The sequence below is a fragment of the Nilaparvata lugens genome, chromosome 1 (assembly GCF_014356525.2).
Source record: "Nilaparvata lugens isolate BPH chromosome 1, ASM1435652v1, whole genome shotgun sequence".
NCBI lineage: Eukaryota > Metazoa > Arthropoda > Insecta > Hemiptera > Delphacidae > Nilaparvata > Nilaparvata lugens.
The window spans coordinates 1122189-1148874 of record NC_052504.1 but is presented as its reverse complement, the minus strand read 5'-3'; the positions used below and the strand labels follow the sequence as shown (position 1 = coordinate 1148874).

At 34.4% G+C, this 26686-nt stretch overlaps 1 protein-coding gene across 6 annotated transcripts; it reads left to right on the top strand.

Moving 5' to 3' along the window:
- Positions 1-180: 180 nt before the first annotated feature.
- LOC111045359 (CCAAT/enhancer-binding protein gamma) lies at positions 181-26686 on the top strand. 6 transcript variants are annotated; one of them, XM_039427263.1, is made up of 5 exons: positions 590-781; positions 2404-2581; positions 9441-9597; positions 17544-17715; positions 26112-26686. In XM_039427263.1, exons 1-4 carry the CDS (start codon positions 699-701, stop codon positions 17681-17683), a joined length of 558 nt encoding a protein of 185 aa, XP_039283197.1. In that variant the 5' UTR covers positions 590-698; the 3' UTR covers positions 17684-17715; positions 26112-26686. The 6 variants fall into 6 exon arrangements, with proteins under 6 accessions (XP_039283217.1, XP_039283213.1, XP_039283197.1 ...); XM_039427268.1 differs by lacking the exon at positions 26112-26686 and adding an exon at positions 25614-25818; XM_039427283.1 differs by lacking the exons at positions 590-781; positions 26112-26686 and adding an exon at positions 181-361 and having other exon boundaries at positions 2407-2581; positions 17544-18199.

The window sequence follows — 26686 nt, the reverse complement described above, 5'->3', positions numbered from 1 at the left end:
ATAATCTTCAATATTATGATGTAGTCATTTTAATATCAGAAATGATCTATTATAACAGTGTTATTGAATAAATTTTATCATCAAGTGTATTTAAGCTCGAGCCTGACCTTCAAGCTCGAGCCTTCAAATTACAATCAGCTGATGTGGTTTAATGTTTAATCATAGTTCAGAATTTCTTTTTGAGGTTAGTTTTAAAAATTTTCTGAAAAAGCAAGTATTTCGTCACCGAAAAATTTTGACGTATATAATAGTATCTGATTCCTCACTAAACCAATTTCAATATTTAGCAATCATATTCTGCTTGCAAATCATCTTTCTGAAAGGCGTTACGAATTGTTCCAAACAAAATATCAACAAACAGGTAGTGTACAAAAGTTTTCTGAATAGGGTTACGATGAGAAATGATGATGCAATAATTCTATTTTTGGCTTTTGTTTATTATTTACGTTTACTGAGCATGCTTGCAGCTCGCAGTCTGTAGACAATTATCATATTTTATATTATTGATTAACTATTTCCGTAACTTTTGTATTGGTTCTTTTGCCATATCTTAATAATTGAAGGACAAGTTGCTAGGTGGTTAGTTTTGCTGTTGTTAGTTGTGAGGAAGCTTGTATACTATCATACTTACTTGGATTAATTCTAATTGACTATTATATTAGTATTATCTGATAATCAACTATCAATATTCAATTAAAATGTCCGATTCCGATCACATTCAGCAATATCCGTACAATTTAAGTACTATCGAAAATGAGAATTATTGTGATATGCAGATAAAGTGAGTACTTTTCCTTTATAATACCATCATCTAAATTACCTATACCCTCAATACATTACCTTATATATTAATATTAATTCTCAAACTACTCCGTTTACACCATTCCATTATTTGGAAACACTGAAAATAAATTCAAAATTATCTTCTATTATTGTAGGTATGGATTAATAAAATAGGCCCACTGTAGAGCCAATTGTACATCAATAATTTATATATTTTGTCTAATGCAGTTAAACTAATATTCAGTCCATATCTGATAACGATCATGACATGCTCTTATATTTTAACATATACCCTAATATGGGGTTGATAAATTAAAATCGTATTATTAAGGCTAATAGCCTACTAAGGTTTTGATACTATAGCCTATGCAATATGCAATTTATTATTTATTTATAATTTTTTCGAAGGTTATGAAAAAACTATTTCGTTATCGGTATATCAGAAGTATATCTAATGTTGCTTTATCATTAATTGTTTTGTTTCATTTGATTTTTGCTAGTTCGCCTCTGAATGGTGCACATTGGTTAACGCTAAATTTACTACCACATAAATGGCGGTCAGACAATCTTATGCTCTCTTGATCAAAAACCACACAGCATCACAAAGGAATTTGAAATATACAGTGTATATGAAGGTATTTTGTCACTTGGTCATATGGGACATATGAATCATATATTTATCTCATATTGATCAGGATTTTAGAGTTTTTAAATTAAAAGTTCAATGAATAGTATTTTGTCTTTGAACAATCTTTTGTCATCGACAGAAAGATTGTTTATTTTATTTGTTGTCAATATTAACGTTAGCTTCTCTCTGTTTTTAATAACAAACGTGCGTTTGTGCGACAGATAGAAATATGTACTTGAGATGGCTTTCATGTTTGGCATTGACTGAGTTTTTATTAATACCCAAAATTTAGCTTTTGGGGCAGAGTTCTTTCGTTAGAACTTTGAGTAAAGTCTGGCTTTTGTAGTGGAAAGGATAGATTTTGCTCTTGTTTTATAATACAGTTTTTCTGTCGCAGTTCGGGCAGTTTAAAGATAATTTTATTATTGAATAAGACGGGATCTGAACCCATTTCACTAGATCAGCTATTTTGATTTTAACTAATAATTAACGTCGCGTTTCAACCAGTGAATGTCAAAGGGGGAAGCCTTTTTCAAAAGGTAGGTGTAATCCTTTTTGAGTTTTCTATATATATTTTTCATGAACACAAAGATTGTATCTTTAGCAGAAAGCAAGTAGTTTCCCCATTAATTTCATTTTAATACTGTTTTCTTTTTCTTATAATAAAGTAATCTTGATTGTTTAAATGTAAATATATGTTAAAGATTCATTAAATTTTATAGTAACTGTTCACCCTTTGATTTTATCTTTACACCCACCCAATCTGATGGTTATAGTTTCAGTCTTTCTTCATCGTTATTACATATAGTTTTCTTCACTAATTTACATATTTCTATCCACCCTTACATAATTGTTGGAGGCTCAAGGGTTTTTTAATCCAGCTTTAAAAATTTGGACTTTTTCGGTTACCTCATTTCTATCCAACTTGTGTTAATTTCTGAGAATAATTCCTCATTTGATTCAGATTCAATATTGTGTTGTTTGTGTTGCAGCAGCTACAACAACAACAACATCAGTAGGATGGCGTCGAGGGGAGGAGGAGGGGCGTCTTCGTCGGGAGGCGGGCGGGGTACGAAACGGCGGGGTGGAGGTGGAAGCCAGCAGCAAGACATGGACTATGACAACGGATCTACAGATGACTATCGACAAAAGCGAGACAGGAATAATGCGGTAAGCATATTAAAAATATTCAAATATGAGTAAAATAAAGTATAAATCAAATTTCTACAACTATAAGACGAAATCCATACAGAGGGAACGCGTTTCATGAATCCTAGAAACCGGTTTCAGAAACCGATATACGCGCATGGAACTTCTTTCCTAATAATTGACCGAGCAAAGTGAGGTCAACGATTTAAGTCGACGGTTTTGCATTTCTCTTTATTTTTATAAGAATTAAGAATAAGAATAAGAATGTTTATTTCGCCAAAATTACATAGTTACAAAACATGAATGATACATACAAAAAGCATAATAAAAATGTAAATTATAATAGATCTAAATGATTTGGCACAGCCAGCAAAGTTAAACTTGTGCGCTAGCTGTGAGTTCATAAAGCAAACAGTACGAAGTAGCCTATAGCAATACTGAAAAATGGAAAAAATATATATACCTATATAATAAATATTATAGTAATGCTTCTTATAAATAATACAATGATAAGAATTGAATAATTTCGTGTTAAAACCAATTATACAGGTGATAAGTTTATATGTTCCGCATTTAAGGCGAAACGCGGCAATAGTTTTTCATGAAATCTCACAGGTATGTTCCTTTTTGAATTTCGCGTTGACGTATACATATGGTTTTTAAAAATTTTTCATTAATACAAAAGAAAAAGGAGTCTCCTTCTAACGCCAATATTACCGTAAAAATCAAACTATAGAATTATTTATCATAAATCAGCTGTCGAGTGAATTATTAATTGCATGCAATTGATATCTCAATTTGGTAAAAAATCAGGCGTTGTGTGAACCAAAGACCTAAAAGGTGCAAAGACTCACATGCAGCGCTAGTGTCTTACTTGGAATTGAAATCGGCCATAAGGTGGGGGGGACCCATAAGATGGGGGGGCATCTCATGGGGGCAACCCATAAGATTATTACATACCAATGCCTTTGTAATCTATAGTATTCCAAATATATATATAATATCACTCGTGCTAAAATACCACAATGGCGGCCTTCAATTTCAAGTAAGAGCTATCATTGTAAAGGCATAGGCATTGTGGGTCTAAATCTCTTTAAGGTATTTGGTGTGAACTATCAATTTCATGCCTCATCGCATGCACTTATGCACTTTTAATGCACTATTGATTGCATGCAATAACGCATGCAATTAATAACTAAAATAACATAGTATTGTCTCTCAACCTTTCTCTGCTTTCAACTCGGGCTGACCTGTTGCCAGTATGTCTTGCAGAAGATTAGCTTTTGATGTAAGCATTTCTGATACAGCAACCCCAGCAGCCATTATCGTTTCCACACCGATATCTTGCCTACGCGACATTCAGACAGGATTTACTCCTCAGTATAAGAGGACGCTGTGGTTTATAACTGCGCGAGGTCTACTGTTCACAGAACTACTAGTAATATTCGTATGGCTTTCTTTGGTGGGGAGTTCCTGACGGAAGTTCCACCTCGCCCGAGTATATCATTTTAGCCGTCAATGGGTCTTACGACTGTCATACTTCAGCCGGGACCGACTACTCTCCTTATAGTCCAGTCAAATGGTCGTTTTTCAGGAAACAGCCCCGAAAGAATTTTTATCGACGGTTCTATATGTATTTTGGGGCGCTGAATTCGAATATGGAATTTGCTTACACGCCAGAGGGCGGCTTCACCCCCAAAACCCCCAATAACCCCTGAAATTTCAGACTTTTTTTTATTTTTCCATTTAATCTCGAAACCTTCGAGTTTTTGGAGAAGAATCATTCTCGACAAAAGTAAAGAAAATGAAATTTCCAATAAATTGAGTGGTCGCGCAGGATTCTACCATTCTTGGTTCCGGAGGTACGTATTTTCAAAAAAGGGGTATTTTTCAAGGGGTTTTCATAATTATTTATTTAATTATTTATCTGTTGATAGAATTACAAATCATATGAATATGATCGGGACGGAACAACAGGCATAGCCCAAAACTATTCTGTTCCCAAATTTTGATAAATAATAAAATGTCCAAAAAAATAGGTTATGTTCTTTCTGAAAAAATTTAAAGTTCTATTTCTGTCCAAAAATATATACGAGTTAGAAATTTTGTATTTAGAATGATATAATACCAAATTATAGTCAAATATTGCACTTAATATTACCGCACTTTGAATAAATTAAGTTATTTCAGAAAATGTTGAAGCCAAAAATATACACACAACTTTCTACTAGGCACAGCTGTTGATGTTTTTCAATTATGCAAATTATGCAAACCTACCACTTCTACCCTATACAACTTGGATATTTTCCTACCAAATTATAAAATTTCTATAGAATCCTGTTAAGAATTAATTGTTCTTTCACGTGATGTGTGGTTTTTAGTCTATACTAGGAAAATCTATACATGGAACAATTAAAAAAGTCCGAAATTTTGGGGGGTTTTGGGGGTGAAGCCGCCCTCTGGCGTGTCAGCAAATTTCAGATTCGAATTCAGCGCCCCAAAATACATATAGAACCGCCGAGAAAAATTCTTTCGGGGCTGTTTCCTGAATAACGACCATTTGACTGGACTATTAGTAATGACTAGTAAAAAGTAAATTCGTATGGCTTTTGTTGGTGGGGAGTCCCTTGCGGGAAGGTCCCACCGGCTGAATATATAATTTAAGCCGTCAATGGGCCTTACGACTGTCATACTTCAGCCGGGACCGACAGTTTAACGTGCCCATCCGATAACACGGGAGTGATCTGGTTAAAAAACTTTTGGTTATGAGAGGGATTGAACCCGGGATCACTGTGCTGCTACGCAAGCACTCTATCCACTAGACCACGGATCACTCCGTAATGACTAGTAATTTGGATTGACTGTGTCTGGAAATGGACCTGACTTGGTCCTTGTCATAGGATTGGCATATAAAGTTGGGCCTACACCGGTTAGTCAAGACAACACTAGTCACGTTTAGTCAAAATACTTCACATAGTTCACATAGTTGCTCATGAATAGTTGCTCAAGATGTGTCTAATTGCTAAGACTAATCAGTGTGAGTTGCGTCACAAGCAACTATGTGAAATATTGTGACTAAAAGTGTCTTATCATGTCTTGTCTTGTCTTGACTAACTGGTGTGCGCATAGCCTTAGTTGTGTCAGAAATAACACTCATTTGCGTTTGTTCCCTCAGTTTGCTTTTGGTAGAGAGTTAGTGGGAAGGATATTTTTAATATTCTTTCCGAAGAATGGACATTGATATGTCCAAAGCTCCGCCAATTTATGTAGATGCATAACAATAAAATTATCTATAGTTATTATATTACAATTTGCTTTTTCATATCATGTACAGTTCAATAATTATTTTCTTAGTCTATATTATGTAAATTCATCTATAATTTTGCTGTATTGTAAGCTATTGTATATAAGTGTATAAGCCAGTATATATATTGTAATCTACATAAATAAAGTACTCAATCAATCAAACATCTAAAACAATTAAAAAGAGATAGATTGAGGTCCACGATACAATGGCAGTGTTTGATTAGCAATGGTATTGCTATCCTTGTCTATAATTCAACAAAGCGGATAGTGCTATCTAGCGCTTTGCTCTGTTGCCAGATCGTCTTTTAACAATCAATAATTAACATAATATTTCATCTTATTTATGAAAATTCATTAGCCTATGTAATTATTGAGGAATATAATTTCTTGCTTAATAAAATATAATTGATTAAAATTCACACTATGATGCAAATAAATAGTTAATTACACAAATAATTATTTTACTTTATAATTGATTATTTTAAACGAGAATGAACCGTTAATATTACATCAATAAACCTGTATCAGCTACCGTCTATAGATGGCATTGACAAGACAGAGGATCGGCAACGTTTTTCTTCCATCTTTCTCCGCTGTAACGTGGACCTCACTGTAGCTCACAGGCTCTCTGGCTTCTGTGAAATCTGGCATCACTGTACTCTATCAGAGCAATGCTGCAATCTGAGGGTGTGATCACATTGAATGCGTATATATTATGTGAAAGTGCAAGCTTGGTTATGCTTGAACAAGCCTGCAGATTAGAAACAATATCTGAAATGAGCGATTGTAATACTCGCTTGCTGGTGCGTTCAGTGTGAGCATCTATAGTGAGGTCCACGTTATAATGGCAGTGTACGATTGACAATACTTTTGCTGTCCTTTTCTATCATACAACAAAACAGATAGCGCTATCTCTCTAGCTTTGCAATGTTGTCTGTTTGCCAGAATATTTTATTTTTACTTTTGACAGTGACTACAAAAGTAGGCAAACAATTCTCAGCCGCCATTTTTTCTTCATTCTATCAAAATACTTTAGTACACAAGTCGTATAATGATTTAAAATGAATTTTTGAAACAATGAAATAATTTTTAGACATTACCATATGAGAAACACTAATTAAAATACCTGAAATGACATTTTAAAAGTTGATAACTAACCATCCTAGACTTCATCCATGCTTCTTCAGTTAGCCTGCACATTGTAGGTTAGACCTACTCGTACCGGTATAAATAATATTGAAAGGTTTTTTCAGAATTATTTACATTGAAATTACTTATTTCAATAAGATTTATATTTTTCTAATATTTAAAAAGAAATTGGAATAGAATACCTACCGAATAACTCAATTCATTTTGTTTTGAAGTTCAGATTGGTGTATCACAGCTTTTCAAATTAGCCACCATTTCAGGTTTATAAATCTGATCTCAGTTATAAAAGCATAGTTCAGAATCAAATTATGAAAAAAAAATTTTATAGATGAATTTAATTAATTTGTAATAAAATTGATTATTTTATCAAAGGAATTAAAATTAATATCATATCAAATTTAATAGGATAAATTGAATAACAGCTGTGTACACTCAGTGGCAAAATTGAGTCAATTTGGCAACGTTGTTCTCGTATCTTTCTTCACTGCTATTAAACGTGGACCTCACTATATATGTAAGTCAACGTGTTTCAATGGCACTTTTAAAATTTTGTTTTTCGGCTCATACTTGATTTGACATGTACTTGCACACATACGCATTCAATATTATCACTCACTAAGGTTATGAAAAAAAAGTTTTGCACATATTATAGAAGCATTTTCTTTTTATTCCGTTTTTGTGCTGATTCCACCGAAAAGACCTACACTCACTTTTCCGCTATCTCTCTCACAAAAAGCTCACAGGCTTTCTGGCTCCTGTGAAATCTGGCAGCACTGTATTCCATCAGAGAAATGCTGCAATCTGAGGGTGTGATCACATTGAATGCGTATATATTATGTGAAAGTGCAAGCTTGGTTATGCTTGAACAAGCCTGCAGATTAGAAACAATATCTGAAAAGAGCGATTGGAATACTCGCTTGCTGGTGCGCTCAGTGTGAGCATATATAGTGAGGTCCACCTTATAATGGCAGTGTACGATTGACAATACTTTTGCTGTCCTTTTCTATCATACAACAAAACAGATAGCGCTATCTCTCTCTACCTTTGCAATGTTGTCTGTTTGCCAGAATATTTTATTTTTACTTTTGACAGTGACTACAAAAGTAAGCAAACAATTCTCAGCCGCCATTTTTTCTTCATTCTATCAAAATACTTTAGTACACAAGTCGTATAATTGATTTTAAATGAATTTTTGAAACAATGAAATAATTTTTAGACATTACCGTATGAGAAACACAAATTAAAATACTTGAAATGACATTTTAAAAGTTGATAACTAACCATCCTAGACTTCATCCATGCTTCAGTTAGCCTACACATTATAGGTTAGACCTACTCGTACCGGTATAAATAATATTGAAAGGTTTTTTCAGAATTATTTCCATTGAAATTACTTATTTTAAATAAGATTTATATTTTTCTATTATTTTTAAAAGAAATTGGAATAGAATACCTACCGAATAACTCAATTCATTTTGTTTTGAAGTTCAGATTGGTGTATCACAGCTTTTCAAATTAGCCGCCATTTCAGGTTTATAAATCTGTCTCAGTTATAAAAGCATAGTTCAGAATCAAATTATGAAAAAAAATATTTTATAGATGAATTTAATTCATTTGAAATAAAATTGATTATTTTATCAAAGGAATTAAAATTAATATCATATCAAATTTAATAGGATAAATTGAATAACAGCTGTGTACACTCAGTGGCAAAATTGAGTCAATTTGGCAACGTTGTTCTCGTATCTTTCTTCACTGCTATTAAACGTGGACCTCACTATATATGTAAGTCAACGTGTTTCAATGGCACTTTTAAAATTTTGTTTTTCGGCTCATGCTTGATTTTACATGTACTTGCACATATACGCATACAATGTTATCACTCACTAAGGTTATGAAAAAAAAAGTTTTGCACATATTATAGAAGCATTTTCTTTTTATTCCGTTTTTGTGCTGATTCCACCGAAAAGACCTACACTCACTTTTCCGCTATCTCTCTCACAAAAAGCTCACAGGCTTTCTGGCTTCAGTGAAATCTGGCAGCACTGTATTCCATCAGAGAAATGCTGCAATCTAAGATTTTAGAAACTTTGAAATTAAAAATACTTAAGGAGTGAAAATGCACTTACATTGGTAGTGACGATCGTTTTGAAACTTCTTTACACAGACTATAGAAACATTTTATAAATAAAGAAGCGTATTATAAATGTATCTCCTTTTCCCACTGGCGAACAAGAGTCATCTTATGCCAGTGGTTTTTTCACTTACCTTTTTTTATTATTACATTTTGGTTGGAGTGTGTTGTTATGTTGAGCTTTGTTTGATTTATGTATAATGTATTTATGAGTCTGGAATTTGAAATTTTTTCCTTCTTTGATAGGAGCAAGTATGGAAATTGATAAAATTGTCATTTTTTTGGTTTCAGGCGGTGAAGAGGAGTCGAGTGAAATCGCGTCAGCGTACTCAAGAGACGATGGACCGCGTGAATCGGCTGAAAACTGAGAACGATCAGCTGGAGGAGAAGATCAAACTGCTCAGCAAGGAGTTGGGATTCCTCAAGGATCTATTTTTGGCTCATGCAGGTTAGTTGTCTCGACCACTATTGGTAGAGAGTTAGTAGGGAGGATATTTTTAATATTCTTTCCGAAGAATGGACATTGATATGTCCAAAGCTCCGCCAATTTATGTAGATGCATAACAATATGATTATTATCTATAGTTATTATATTACAAACTGCTTTTTCATATCATATACAGTTCAATAATTATTTTCTTAGTCTATATTATGTAAATTCATCTATAATTTTGCTGTATTCTAAGCTATTGTATATAAGTGTATAAGCCAGTATATATTGTAATCTACATAAATAAAGTACTCAATCAATCAATCAAACCACTCAGCAATAGTGAGGTTTATTTATTTATATAAACATAAATAAACCTCACTGCAGGTTAGTTGTTTCGACCGCTAGCTATAGTGGGGTTTATTTATTTATATAAACATAAATAAACCTCACTGCAGGTTAGTTATCTCGACCGCTGAGCATAGTGGGGTCCACGTTATAATGACAGTGGAGGAAGATAGGAGTACAACGTTGCCGATCCTCTGTCTTGTCAATGCCTTCTGTAGACGGTAGCTGATACAGGTTTATTGATGTAATATTAATTGTTCATATGTACTTGTAAGATTGTATATGAATCAAAATTCGGGGAAGGAACAGTTTTGGGCTGTGCCTGTTGGTTCTATCAACTATAGTGGGGTCCACGTTATAATGACAGTGGAGGAAGATAGGAGAACAACGTTGCCGATCCTCCGTCTTGTCAATGCCTTCTATAGACGGTAGCTGATACAGGTTTATTGATGTAATATTAATTGTTCATATGTACTTGTAATTGTATATGAATCAAAATTCGGGGAAGGAACAGTTTTGGGCTGTGCCTGTTGGTTCTATCAACTATAGTGAGGTCCACGTTATAATGACAGTGGAGGAAGATAGGAGTACAACGTTGCCGATCCTCTGTCTTGTCAATGCCTTCTGTAGACGGTAGCTGATACAGGTTTATTGATGTAATATTAATTGTTCATATGTACTTGTAATTGTATATGAATCAAAATTCGGGGAAGGAACAGTTTTGGGCTGTGCCTGTTGGTTCTATCAACTATAGTCAGGTCCACGTTATAATGACAGTGGAGGAAGATAGGAGAACAACGTTGCCGATCCTCCGTCTTGTCAATGCCTTCTATAGACGGTAGCTGATACAGGTTTATTGATGTAATATTAATTGTTCATATGTACTTGTAAGATTGTATATGAATCAAAATTCGGGGAAGGAACAGTTTTGGGCTGTGCCTGTTGGTTCTATCAACTATAGTGAGGTCCACGTTATAATGACAGTGGAGGAAGATAGGAGTACAACGTTGCCGATCCTCTGTCTTGTCAATGCCTTCTGTAGACGGTAGCTGATACAGGTTTATTGATGTAATATTAACTGTTCATTCTCGTTTAAAATAATCAATTATATTTTATTAAGCAAGAAATTATATATTTCAATAATTTCATTATGAATTTTCATAATTTGATTATTAATTCTACATTGTTAAAAGACGATCTGGCAACAGAGCAAAGCGAGAACGAGATAGCGCTATCCGCTTTGTTAAATGATAGACAAGGATAGCAATACCATTGCTAATCAAACACTGCCATGTAACGAGGACCTCACTCTATAAATATTTTTAATTGTTTTAGATGTGGATGTGTATCTTTTCGGATGCAACACGTTGCTTTTGAAGAGATACAAAAGACTATTAAAGTTTTATTGATGTAATAGCAACTGTTCATTCTCGTTTTAAATAATCAATTATATTTTAATTAGCTAGAAACTATATATTTCAATAATTTCATAATGGGTTTTGATAATTAATTATCAATTCTACATTGTTAAGAGACGATCTGGCAACAGAGCAAAGCGAGAATGAGATAGTGCTATCCGCTTTGTTGAATGATAGACAAGGATAGAAATACAATTGCTAATCAAACACTGTCATTATAAATTGGACCTCACTATATGGGCATTATACGAGGCTCATTACTTTACTTTACTTTACTTTTCTTGTTCGTCACAATTATTAAACTGCATTAAGGGAGCAACGATCCCGCAGTATATGACACGTCAGAGTTTAATCTAATATCTACCATCCCTCATATTTCAACATAACAGATCCCACATAACATACATCAATCAAACATTATTCACACATGAAGTCTGCTAACCTGTACGGACACAATACAATAAGGAACTCCCTGACAGTTTTTTTGAACTCCTTCAAGCCATCAATTTCTCTTATGTGAGATGGGATTGAATTAAATATTTTCATTCCCATATAAAACGGGCCACTCTCCAGCAGGCTTAGTCTGTGATGTGGGTAAACAAAACCTCTGAATCGTGTATTATGGGGATGACTCACCTGGTTCTCCTCATACATTCGTCTATTTTAAAAACGAAGATTGCTAAATCTAATATATAAATAGCAGGAGCCGTCAGCAATCTCTTTTCTTTAAAATAGGTCTGCAAGAGCGCATTGTATTAATCTTATAAATTATCCTAATGGCTTTCTTCTGCAGTATGAATATTCCATTATTCTCTATACTTTTTCCCCAAAAAATAACTCCATATCTCATAACTGACAGAAAATAAGCATGATATACAAAAAGAACAGTTTTTTCACTCCCTACTCTAGCCATTACTCTTAATGCAAACAAGGCTCTATTCAATTTACCAGTGACATGAGAATATGTAGCTTCCACTTCGAATCACTCTCCACCATCAGACCCAAGAATGTCGTGGAATCAGAAGTTTCAACTCTACTTTGAGTATTCAAGTTTATTCCAAAACTTTTATAGTCTCTACTGAAGGGATTACTTTAGTTTTTTTGCAGTTCAAACTAAGACTATTCTGAACAAACCACGAATCTAATTCAGCAAGACACCTCTCAGCCTCTCCTATCATTTGGTAGAGAGTTAGTGGGGAGGATATTTTTAATATTCTTCCCAAAGAATGGACATTGATATGTCCAAAGCTCCGCCAATTTATGTAGATGCATAACAATATGATTATTATCTATAGTTATTATATTACAAATTGCTTTTCATATCATATACAGTTCAATAATTATTTTCTTAGTCTATATTATGTAAATTCATCTATAATTTGCTGTATTGTAAGCTATTGTATATAAGTGTATAAGCCAGTATATATTGTAATCTACATAATAAAGTACTCAATCAATCAATCAAACATTCACTGTTCCTACTGGTGATTAAAGCTGTAGTGTCGTCCGCAAAAAGAGAGAGTTTGAAATTGACGTGACTCTCGATGTCATTAACATAGACCAGGTCATTTATTTCAACCTTCGATCACATAATATAATTAGAAACAGACAAGCGGTATGAGGGTGATTTTCACACAGCTGCGGAGCTTGTTATCCCCACCAAATGCCCTGTGATTGGTGTGGCCACATCGTCAATTGTTATCGAGTTATAGACCAAATCGTCAATTGTTGTTTTTGGCTCGTGTGTGATTTGACTTGCACTTGCACATATGTGCATTCAATGTGGTCACACCTTTAGAAATTCAATCAAATTTTTTATCTATGTAAATTCAAAATTACATGTTTATGACGTGTGTTTACACTGAAAATTGGACAAGTGAAGGAAACATAGTCTAACATACTTTTCGGACTGTGTCATCACCTAAATTTTGTAATGAGCCAGCCAGGTCACTCGATATTATTATTATTATTACCTAAATTTGGAAGGCAAAATAACACGAGGATTGGTTTAGTATTTTATTTACCATTGTTTTCACATCAGTGTCTTATGTATAAAATAAAATTATAGAATTATAGTAAGAACCATTAATGAGGTTTCTAGTAATCTATAATACAGGGTGCGGCAGCGAAACTTCATTTTTTCAAGTGAATAGAACTCTTTGTATTGTTCAGAAAGTTTTTATTTATTTTTGTAATGTAGACACTATACAGGTTGTTCTTAAAATAGGTGCCCATAAGTCAGGGCGTGATTCCTCACATACAAAAGAAGAAAAAAGTTCTAATAGACAAAATCTGTTAGCTCTCTATTTTTCATGCGTTTTGTATGTAATGAAGGATTATTTTTCAATGTTGCGTTTGTCTATTTAGACTTATTCTACATCTTTCTCTTTTAAATTAAATTTTTCTACAAGTTCTGTAAGAAAATATTTTGTGTTTATTGTACATTTAACATAGTAAATCTGCTTCAAACCTTAAAGGAACATGTTTTTCGGGACCAAGTTTCGCGTATTTCGTCACATATCTTGAAAATTACTTTAGCTAAAGTTCTGGAAACGGTTTTATTCAATTTCTTAGTCTATTTTACATAAATAGCCTACGCTAAATATTACAATAACCTTAAAGGATCAATCATGTTTTCAGACCAAGTTTCGCGTATTTCGTCACATATCTTGAAAATTACTGTAGCTAAAGGTCTGGTTTAAAGGAAACGGTTTTATTCAATTTCTTAGTCTATTTTACATGAAATAGCCTACGCTAAATATTACATCTTAATTAACAGAAAACAAATACCCGTAGGGCTTCATTTCGGCAGGGGAACTGAAATTCAGACGAAATATTCCACCCTGTGTAACGTGATAACCAAGCATTTTCGAACCTATGTTAATTAGTACTTTTTTCTTCTTTTGATGAGAGGAGTCACGCCCTGACTTATGGGCACCTTTTTTCAGAACACTCTTTTTAAAGTTTTGTTTCAATTAGTTTTGAATGTCAAATGAGGTTGGTGACGTCCCCTATTCTCCACACACTGAGTTAACCGATTTCTGGAGTTTGTCATGACTCCTGCCAGCATTGCAGGCGTTGTTAGCAATTTCCTCCCTGATATTGGTCTTCAAATCTTGTAGGGTCCTTGAACGGTTCACTTAAACAAGGGATTTCAAAAACCCCATAGAAAAACATCACAAGGGTTTAAATCGCGAGATCGGGCTGGCCACTCCAAATCGCTCCTAATTGAGATGAGGCGTCCTGGAAAGTGTTCCCTCAATTGAAGTCACGTTCAGAAAGTTTCTGCACAGTTGCCATCTTGTATGGATGGAAATGAAGATCATCATGAAGAGTTTGTCTCTCAGAACGATCGGAAAGTCCAAGAGCAGACGCATGTTTGCGCGCAGAACGCTGTGGTGATCGCAACATTGAAACTCTCACTGCCTCAATGTTCTCAGGTGACCTAATGGGCCGAGGGACTTCAGTTCTTCGTCTTGTCGCACTTGCAGTTTGTGTGAACGTAGTGACTCACGTAACAATTGATTTCCGTTCCAGCCAATAGCCAAAGGGGCTAAATTAGAGAGGTTTCGAAATGCGCGCTGGGTTGTGATCACAGAACATCCGCTGGAAAAATAAGTCTCAACGGAAAATGCATGCTCCACATTGTTCCAATGCATGATGGTGACTGAACATGTCAGGAAGAAAACTTTATAGATTGGCGACTCTAACGAGACCAAATTTTCTCTACTACGATATCAGCTGACTGAATGGCGTTAACTTTATGGTTTGGCGTCTCTAACGAAACCCAATTTTCTCTACTACGATATCAGCTGACTGAATGGCGTTAACTTTATGGTTTGGCGTCTCTAACGAAACCCAATTTTCTCTACTACGATATCAGCTGACTGAATGGCGTTAACTTTATGGTTTGGCGTCTCTAACGAAACCCAATTTTCTCTACTGCGATATCAGCTGACTGAATGGCGTTAACTTTATGGTTTGGCGTCTCTAACGAAACCCAATTTTCTCTACTACGATATCAGCTGACTGAATGGCGTTAACTTTATGTTTTGGCGTCTCTAACGAAACCCAATTTTCTCTACTACGATATCAGCTGACTGAATGGCGTTAACTTTATGGTTTGGCGTCTCTAACGAAACCCATTTTCTCTACTACGATATCAGCTGACTGAATGGCGTTAACTTTATGGTTTGGCGTCTCTAACGAACCCAATTTTCTCTACTACGATATCAGCTGACTGAATGGCGTTCACGTTATGGTTTGGCGTCTCTAATGAAACCCAATTTTCTCTACTACGATATCAGCTGACTGAATGGCGTTCACTTTAAAAAAGAGGTTTTGCTGCCGTACCCAGTATACAAGGTATATTGGTAGTAAGGGATAGGGAATTCATGGATGACGCATCATCATTTCTGAACTACTGGACTGATCAACTTGAAATTTTGCATATAGATTCTTAATTTACCGAGGATGGTTAGGTTAGGTTAATTCAGCAACTGCAAGCCACATGATTATGAATAGTGAAAATGACAACCTCGTCTCGAATAATCCAAACAGTGTTCCATTACAGCTTTTTAGAGGCAATCAGCTGCTTGCGTTTGAAATAATTCTGTCAAATATCTTGTAAATTGTCAGACTTTAGTATACAATTTGGTACACAATGCATACCATGCAGCCGCTCTCCTAACTTTAAAATTCATTGGAGACCAAAATACGATCTTCCGTCTGCTTTTCACAATTGAAAAAATAATTTCAAATATTACCATTTGAAATATTTTTTCCAATTTCCATTAACCCTATACCCCATTAATCATCCTTAGTTCATCTAATACCCCATACTCCTTTTAAATTCCTAAACTCCCAGTTACATGAAAAAAATTGTTTTCCTTAGTTTATTGTTAAAGTTAGCATTCATTCTATTTATGTATTTTATTATTTGTAGGCACCTACTGTAAAATCTTTTAGGTTTAGCGGGACCAATTTTGTAATGCTTTTTACTGAATAAAATGATTGATTGATTCAGAGAAACTTTCTCGCTTTCACCACCCACTTATCTTTTGAAACAAAAATTTTCCAGCATATCGAAAATTTCATGTTCTCTGCTCGAAATGTCTCGACATTGACGAACATAATCATTAATTAAAAAATAACCATTGCTCAGATAAAGATGATCCAGACACCAATAGAAAGGAAACAGTCTCCCCGTTAATTTGATATAAAATTATTACGCATTACGAAGCCCCATGATTCTGAGAGAAGTGATATTCAAAAGAAAAACAAATCTTCAAATCAAATCAATTTATTGCCACAGACAAACACTTTACAATTTGTATCGGCCACGTCAATATTACAAACTATATTAGAGATCATACAACAATAGCAATTACCTAAAAATCCAGATAGACTCCATGTTAACATTGAAATATTCATCCACACTATAAGAACAATTTTTTATCAAATATTCTTAATTCTTAGTTTAAATTCCCTGAACGTCAAACCTCGAACATTTGGTGGTAAATGGTTATAAAACTTTATTGAAAAGGCCTTAAAACTCGTATGGCTGGATTTGTAAGAGCAGTAATCATTCCTCAGATTCGATTTATTCCTTGTGTTATAAGAATGAATGTTGTCATGAGTTGAGAATAAATGTAGATTTGACTACAAAAATCAGACAATTAAACATAAAAATACAAGGTAAGTTCATGACTCCCAATCTAAGGAACAACGGTTTTACAGTGAGCTAAAGGAGGCACATTACAAATTATTCTAATATTTTTCCCAAATTATTACCAATTATTCTTCGCGATGTTCCCAATTTTATCATAAAAGTTAAATTTCCTTTTAATCCTTCAACCCTGAAACTTTTTTGGGATATCGGGGATGATATTCTACATCCAATTCTGACGTTGAATTGGAAATTTGAGAAAGTTGCAATTTTACACGAATTGGCAACCTTGTAATTTCTTCGGATGGAGGGCCAAGTCTCAACTTATTTTACACAGATTATAAAAATCTTTCAAGATTCCAGTGGGTCAAGTTTTCAATTTGTCATGCTTCCAGTTTCTTATTATAAAAATTCTTCAAGATTCCAGTAGGTCAAGTTTTCAATTTGTTATGCTTCCAGTTTGTTATTTTTTGCTAACTTTGATTGACGAGCTAATAATAATAGCTAATTTTTGTTTGTTTTGAATCCAGGATCGTCACACAACGTTGACCTGAAAGATATCGACTTGGAGGCACTGCTCAACGACGAGTCGATACCGTCTTTTGTCGACAGCCAAAACAGCAACGTCAGCAAACCGCAGTCCAGCGGTAGCAGCTCGAGACGAGAGTGACGTCACACCAAGCCCAAACGATGACGTCATAGGTGAGCTAAGTCGTTACGTCATCAACCATCAATATAGTACGTCCAGAGCGGCGCAACCGAGGATAAATGGAAATTTTGAAGTGTCATTTGTGCTATAGGGAGGTTCACGTTTCATGATAAATGATATTATGTACTAGGAGGTAACCCGTGCTCCGCAAGGGTCTAATTAAAAACTTGACTATCTGAAAACTTGGCCTACTGAAATCTTGAAGAATTTTTAATAGGCCTATAACCAAAGAATACATATAGAATGGAATGTATCAATCCATTTTACATGACGCCAAGACTTGAGTGCACCAAGACCACGTCACGTGACTGCGCCATCTTGTTAGAAGTTAAAATTACTGCTGATTATACAATGCTGAATTCTCTTTCAAGTATTCTGTGCTATAACAACCATCATCCGTAAAATGAGAATCAATGTGCAAAATTCAAAGTTAATCAGTCCAGTAGTTTAGACGTGATGATGCAAAGTTAGTAGACAGAAGGTTGGTCACTCATCTATAGTATTTTTGTTGAAATGCAATTGGAGTGGGGGAACTGCAGTCGTGACGTAGGCTGTAGTACAGAGTAGGCAGAATATCGCATTCTTGAGAATCATACGGTGACGTATAGTCAAATTATATAACACAAACATTTTCTGACATGCAAGATTTCTGTTTCTGCTTTACAATAATTATCAAAACATTTGAATAATACAAGTATTTTGCCATATAAAAGCAAAAACCCCACCTCCTAACCTTCCCTTTCAAATCCTTAAGGTTTCTTCATCTTCTAGGTCGTGTTTATAATTTGTAGTTTGGCTATACATCAGCTTGTGAATTTCGGGGATGAGATATTTTGATTCTCGTAGAACATGTGCTCGATACCAGCTTGTGTTCAGTGCATTTATATGAATGAAATTCTTCGGATTTATTGGAATCGGTTTATCGGATTATTGCAATGCATTGGTTTATCAAGATTTTTTATGGGTTAATCTGAATTATAATAGTATAACGTTGTCTACTAACGCTTTTCCAGCTTATTAACTTTTTCGTGTCACGTTTTTAGATTCTTGAAAAATTTTCAACTTAACTTTATTCATACAAGTTTAATGAATTTGAAGTATTTAACAACATCATTAGAATCAGTGATTCAATCGCTATAAGTATGAAGAATTTTTAAGTTCTAGGTCAATCTTGAGGGGATTAAACGACGATGTATTTGAAGATACAGTGAATAAACTGTATGCTCAGTGTGGTTACTCTATCACTTTTTTACTACACGTGACGTCACGCTGGCGTTTCCCCCACCACTTCGAATCTTTCACCTGTGAGTGATCAACCTTCTGTCTACTAACGTTGGTGATGATGCAATCAGTCCAGTAGTTGAGACGTGATGATGCGTCATTCGTGAATTTCCTATCCCCTACGTGTTAAAGCCAATTCAATTCTTTCCTTTGATATAGGACTAGCAGGTTACCCGTGCTCCGCAAGGGTAAACTTGACGTTATGAAATCTTGAAGAGATTGAAATAGGCCTAGAACTATCCTTGGTTAGTTAAGCATCTAATATCGGGGCACCGAGCTTCGCTCGTTATTTTTATTTATTGATAAACAGAACAAATTCTCTAAAATGATCGTGTTTATATTTCACAGCTGGCTATATGCATAGCCACCTCTAATACAAGGCCGCGGCCTACGATATTGCAACGTCGCAGTGTAGGCCTAGAACATGGTTGGTTAAAAAAATCAGCTGGTATTTTTTAAAATCTTTTCCACCAATCATGTATTAGATTCTAGGCCTACATTGCGATGTTGCAATATCGTAGGCCGCGGCCTTGTATTAGAGGTGGCTATGCTATATGTCATCTTATGAATTTCGGGGATGCGATATTTTGATTTTTCACATGCTCACTGGCTCACTCACTTTTTTACTATCCACAGCTGTTTCAGCCAAGGATGAATTATCCTTTTAATGTCGTTGAGTGAGTTTTCCCAAGGATGAGACCTAGTGCAATCGAATTTTTATATCATAAACCTACTATGTTCCAAATTTCGTGAAAATCGTTAGAGCCGTTTTTGAGATCCGTTGAACATAAATATCCAGATATAAATAGCCTAACCAGATAAATTACCAGATATAAAAATACAGAAATTGCTCGCTTTATATAATAGGATAGGATATGCAAAATTCCAAGTTAATCAGTCCAGTAGTTTAGACGTGATGATGCGTCATTCGTGAATTTCCTATCCTGTACGTGTTTAAGCCAACTCTTTCCTGTATTATATTAAAGATATCTTCAATTTGAATGAAAAAGACTGAGAAATTGTCAATAAACCCTCAAATTACCACAATATCAACTTCTTAACTACACAAAAAAATTAACTTTAAGCTTACATTCTAGCAATTGATTCGTCAAAGCAAATAAATAATAACATAAATATATATCAAAAAGAAGATTTTATAATACTAATTTGAACAGGAAACACGATACATATAGATAAAAAAAACTTAGGAACTTACATTATTTACCAGAAATTTTCGTGGCAGGACCAACCTTTCTCAACCGTCCAGGTTGAATCCGAAAATTTCCGGTAAATAATGTAAGTTTCAAAGTGTTTTCATCTATCTGTATCGTGTTTCCTGTTTAAATTAGTATTATAATACTGTAAAGTATTTTCTGTTATGTGCTATAAAAGAGAAGATTTTGATATATTGAGAAAATTCGTGGACTATATAGTCTTTGATGCAAAAAACACGGTATGACGTAAAGGAGACAGTATCCCATAAAGTTCACGCATAAAATTCATTTATGGTAATTTCCGGGACATTAAGAATTAACTCCCTTATTGAATAAAGAAAGGGTTTCACAAGGAAATCCCCTTATTTTAGTTGTGAGAGCCCTTGCTGAATAATGGTAGTATTTCATTTGATTCGAATCCTCTATGGAAGGCAGAGAATTGGCAACGATGCTCTCCTATCTTTCTCCACTACCATCATAATATAGCCTGTACCTCACTATAGACGTTGTGATGCTATTCAGATGGAGTGGAGTGAAACCAATGATTAAGAAAAAAGTTTACTTTGACTAAAATGTATTTTATGCTACCAATGACCACATAATAATATTTGAGAATGATATTCTATTATCTATCACTGTATAAATAAATAAAATGATATTGAAAGAAGTTTACTTTGACTGAAATGTCTTTGAATAAAAATTTGAGTCACGGTATCTTTTCTATATAATAAGAGAGAGTAGGGTTGTGTTTGTTCGTGTGTTCGCATCAAAACATGTCAACTTGTGGATTGCATACCGGAAAAACGGGAATGATTTAGATCTCCAAATTTTGCACATAGATTCTAAAAATATCAATCTCTTGCACCTCGAAGCCCAAATTTCAATTTTCCTTCTAGATTTTTCAGAATAAATGTTTAAATTTCATTGATGGTACATACGATTTCATAAAAAATAACCAAATCGAGATAGAACTGGCTTAAACATGTATACAAGTGTAAAGGATAGGAAAATTATGTTTGACGCATCATCACATCTGAACTACTGGACTGATTTACTTGAAATGTTGCATATAAATTCTTAATCAACCGAGGATTCTTATAGGCCTATTTTAAATTCTTCTAGATTTCATTACGTCAAGTTTTCAGTTTTTCAAGTTTTAAAATACACCCTTGCGAAGCACGGGTTACCTGCTAGTTAATAATAATATCGAGTGACCTGGCTGGCTCAGGTCTGGTGTCAGAGTTTTCAGGTTGCAACTGATCAATTTCAGGGCCTCTGACATGACCTAACACATGACATGAGTCACAGTCAGATGTGATAGATGTTGATCTCGAAGCTTCACTGGAAAATGACAGGATGTTTTGCTTTTTGTATCTTGCAATTTTGAGTAAAATATCGAAACAAAAGTATCGATACAACTACCAAGTAAGTATCGATACCGAAAATATCGATATAGGATGTTTTGCTTTTTGTATCTTGCAATTTCGAGTAAAATATCGAAACAAAAGTATCGATACAACTACCAAGTAAGTATCGATACCGAAAATATCGATATGAGTCAAGTATTGGACCAACCTAGGCAGTCTTTAGCGCTGCACACACACACATCGATTTTTGTTCGTACGATATTTTGCCGTCCTTATGAATTTTATCAGATTATGAAACTTGACAACATCATCTTTTTGAAATCATCTGTTTAATCTAATAGAATTTATAAGGACGGCAAAATATCGTACGAACAAAACTCGATGTGTGTGTAGCTAGCCTTGAAGTGCTATGATTGAGCGGAGTCCAATTTCTTGAATTGACCTCCTCATAAACCTCAACGAAATTATAAACTATATTATTCTGTTCATATTATATGTTTATAACTATATTATTCTGTTCATATTATATGTTTATATGTTTATCTATATAGAGTAATAGCATAGAGAAATATATCCCATGGCGTTTATGTTCCAAATTTCAATGTTATCTCAAGCCGATAGACCTCGTAGTAATTCTCTTTCGTGGAGCTATGTGACGCTGGTAGTCTCTCATATTAATAACTAGCAGGTAACCCGTGCTTCGCAAGGGTCTATTTTAAAGCTTGACAAACTGAAAACTTGACGTAATGAAATTTATTTATCCATATTGTTTTTATCGGAAGAGAGATCCTTTTGGATGTTCTGCCTTGCCGTATTACCCAATGTCATTTCCTATTACCACTCAAGTTTTTAGGTTATATATTGGGTTCTTCATGTTTTCTCACTAAAAATTGCCGTAATGAAATCTTGAAGAATTGCAAATAAGTCTATAACCATCCTCGGTTAATCAAGAATCTATATGCAGAGTTTCAAGTTAAGGCTTCCACAGACAGACGCGACACAGGCTCGGAACAAACCGAGCGATATTGAGCTCGGGAAAATATCCGCTAGTTTACCGACCTGAACATTCACACACGCGCTGCACGCAGACGCTCGGAATTCGGTAAAACCATCCTGTCCTGTTAGGTTAGTTGTGTGTGTACCGTAGCCTACTGCTTCTCATTGAAATCCCGTAATTTTTTATTCACTATTTTTCTGTTCAATAACTATTAAACGGAACTTGACAAACATCATCTGTTAGAAATCATCTGTTTAATCTAATAGAATTTATAAGGACGGCAAAATATCGTACGAACAAAACTCGATGTGTGTGTAGCTAGCCTGAAAGTGCTATGATTGAGCGGAGTCCAATTTCTTGAATTGACCTCCTCTTAAACCTCAACTAAAATATAATATTTATATTATTCTGTTCATATTATATGTTTATCCATATAGAGTAATAGCATAGAGAAATATATCCCATGGCGTTTATGTACCAAATTTCAATGTTATCTCAAGCTGATAGACCTCTTAGTAATTCTCTTTCGTGGAGCTATGTGACGCTGGTAGTCTCTCATATTAATAACCAGCAGGTAACCCGTGCTTCGCAAGGGTCTATTTTAAAGCTTGACAAACTGAAAACTTGACGTAATGAGATTTATTTATTCATATTGCTTTTATCGGAAGAGAGATCTGCCTTGCCGTATTACCCAATGTCATTTCCTATTACCACTCAAGTTTTTAGGTTATATATTGGGTTCTTCATGTTTTCTCACTAAAAATTGCCGTAATGAAATCTTGAAGAATTGCAAATAGGTCTATAACCATCCTCGGTTAATCAAGAATCTATATGCAGAGTTTCAAGTTAAGGCTTTCACAGACAGACGCGACACAGGGTCGGGACAAACCGAGCGATGTTAAGCTCGGGAAAATATCCGCTAGTTTACCGACCTGAACATTCACACACGCGCTGCACGCAGACGCTCGGAATTCGGTAAAACCATCCTGTCCTGTTAGGTTAGTTGTGTGTGTACCGTAGCCTACTGCTTCTCATTGAAATCCCGTAATTTTTTATTCACTATTTTTCTGTTCAATAACTACTAAACGGAATTGATTTTCTTTTGGCATGCATATTCCTTGATGCTTCTTTAAACCGATGTCAAGGTTATTTTTTTCAAAAAAAATCTGATAATGTGTAATTTCTTGGTTCAAGTTCGTGAATTTCAATTATAAAACATGAAAAGTTACTTACAATGGCTCATCATGTTCGTCCTCGTCCATAGCGAGCGACAAAAGCAATGCTTCTTCTTGTAAACACTGATCCAAATTTAAAAAAATTGAACTACATTATTAGCTACTAACTACACTGCATTCATGTGCGATAAGAAAGGTGTGCACTACTGATTCCCGCCTTGATTTCCGAGCGGTCTACCGAACAGATTCGGTAGACCGAATTACCGACGCGATCTACCGCTTGCGATAATATCGCTTTCCTCGGTATATCGCTGCTGTGTGCACGTTCTCATTTACCGCTATGTAATAACATATCGTACCGAGCCCTGTATCGCGTCTGTCTGTGAATGCCTTAAATCAGTCCAGTAGTTCAGACGTGATGATGCGTCAAACATAATTTTTCTTTCCCGTACGTGTAAAAGCCAGTTCTTTCCTCTATTATAGCACGGATTATTGATAACAGCCGACAGTAATTGGCTTGAGATAATAAAAAAGAAACTTGAAAATTGGAACATAATCAGATTTGTATTAGTATTCAATCAAAATATAGTAGCTATTCGATATTTTTAGAGATAGATATAACCAGTGTATATTTTTAAGGAGTTAACTACTTTAAAATATTTGTGTTATAGTGAGATTCTCTGCAAACTGTCAACATTCATTCATTCATTCATTTATTTAAAGGAGTTAACTACCTACTTTAAAATATTTGTGTTATAGTGAGTTTCACTATAACCTGTCAGCATTAGTTAGATAAGAAGCGATGTTATTACAGGGTCCGGCATAAAAACCTGACGATTTTTGAGGGGTAATAATTAAAGTGTGTTTCGTACAATTGTTCTGTTGGATGCAAGAAGGGCCTGAGTCCAAAAACTCGATTTTGAGAAAAATGCCCTGAAACATTTTGAACAAAATAATTTTTTATTCTCAGTCAAGATGTATCATTTAAGTAACCATTGCATTAAAATTTAATATTTTTTCTATTCATCATTCCTTTTGTATTGAGGAATTTATTTGTAAAATAATGAGTTATTATACTGTTATTTTAAAAAGGATCTTTTCGAGTCCTTCTTGCATGAAATGAATAAGAACACAAAAAATGTGTTTTATAACAATTTTTATTGATTTTAAGATAGAAAATCGATTAGATAGTCAACTGTAATAAAATATCATATATTTGATAAGTCATGGAATAATTTAAAATCTTAATCTTGTTCATGTGCTATTATTATTTCTTTATCACTTGGAATGTCCAAATCATCATCATTGCCATACAATAACTGTTATGATTACAATAAAATTCAATAAATAAATATTGATTGAACAGTAACTCATTGAATAGAAAGTTAACTTTTAAAAGGAAACTTCTCCTAACTTTTGCAGAAACTAGTCATCTCAACTTGTAAACAAACGCATCAGGCCAACAAGCTACAGTTTGACCAACAGTGCTTCACAAAAATTTTCATAACTCAGTCAGTTTTAAAGATACAGAAACGAGATTTAGCAGGCATGTACAGAAAATCAGCTGGAATTGATTTTAGCGTTTTATGCAAGAAGGGCTTGAGTGACTTGAAACCCTTCTTGCATCCAACAGTACAATTATTAAAACATGTAATATGTCAAATTGAAGATCAAATTTTGCAATTTACAGTGAATTACATAGATTACTCACAAAATTTTTTATTTGAAGACTATGTCATCCAAATGATTTCCGTTACTTTTCACACACTCACTTAACCTAATTCTAAAATTTTCCATTGCTCGCTCAATCATCACTTGTGGAATTGCTTTAATTTCTCGTTGAATGACTTCCTTTAGTTCTGTGGATTATTTATTGGCTGCCCAATAACGGTAATTATGTTTATTTACAAATCCCGACGAATGGAAATGTGCCTCGTCACTTGAGAGAATAATGACATCCTGGTGGACATTTTCGAGAATGATCTCGCAAGCGGCTTTGCGATGTGCCCAATTAAGTTGTTGCTCTAACATTATCTTATACAAATGGAATTTGATTGATTGATTGATTGATTGATTGAGTACTTTATTTATGTAGATTACAATATATACTGGCTTATACACTTATATACAATAGCTTACAATACAGCAAAATTATAGATGAATTTACATAATATAGACTAAAAAAATAATTATTGAAAGTATATGATATGAAAAAGTTATTTGTAATATAATAACTATGGATAATTATATTGTTATGCATCTACATAAATTGGCGGAGCTTTGGACATATCAATGTCCATTCTTCGGAAAGAATATTGAAAATATCCTCCCCACTAACTCTCTACCAAATTTCAGATACCGAATTTCAGATCGGAATGAAGAGTTCGTCGTACACTTCGATCAGAAATGACTAGTGCAACAGCATTTCGCTGCTGAACGTCGTGGAGACCGTGTAACAGCTACTCTTACCGCGAAAATGTTTTCAGGAATTTTTACAGTCCGTTTTCGTCCTGTTGGTTCTGTTTATAAAGCAGACGACGTGTTCCTAAAATTCTTTACCCACAACAAGATCGTATTCCTAGTGGAAACAGGCGCGTGTCGATTTAAATTGAAATGTCTGCAAAATAAACGCTGAGTCATTGTTTATAAAATAAGCTTCAAACACAAACCCTCGATGTTCACTTGACCACGACATACCGTCTACTGAAATTGCATGAATAGGTAGATGTACAAAATTCCCGCCTTTTCAATGACAGTGGTGCCAACATAACAAGTACTACAAAATCGTCAGATTGTTATGCCGGTCTCTGTATTTATAACAATTTATGACATTATGAAGTGACTGTCACTAAAGAAATATATGTGCGGGTTGCACAAAAGCCAGTTAAGGCTGTGCAAAGGCTGAAAATAAACTTTCTACTGGTGATATT

Bases quoted from the DNA above. Each gene is read 5' to 3' on its own strand.
- LOC111045359 (XM_039427263.1), top strand. From the start codon at position 699: ATGTCCGATTCCGATCACATTCAGCAATATCCGTACAATTTAAGTACT. The intron at 782-2,403 runs GTGAGTACTTTT...TTTGTGTTGCAG, and splicing joins TATTGTGATATGCAGATAAA to CAGCTACAACAACAACAACA. The intron at 2,582-9,440 runs GTAAGCATATTA...TTTTGGTTTCAG, and splicing joins AGCGAGACAGGAATAATGCG to GCGGTGAAGAGGAGTCGAGT.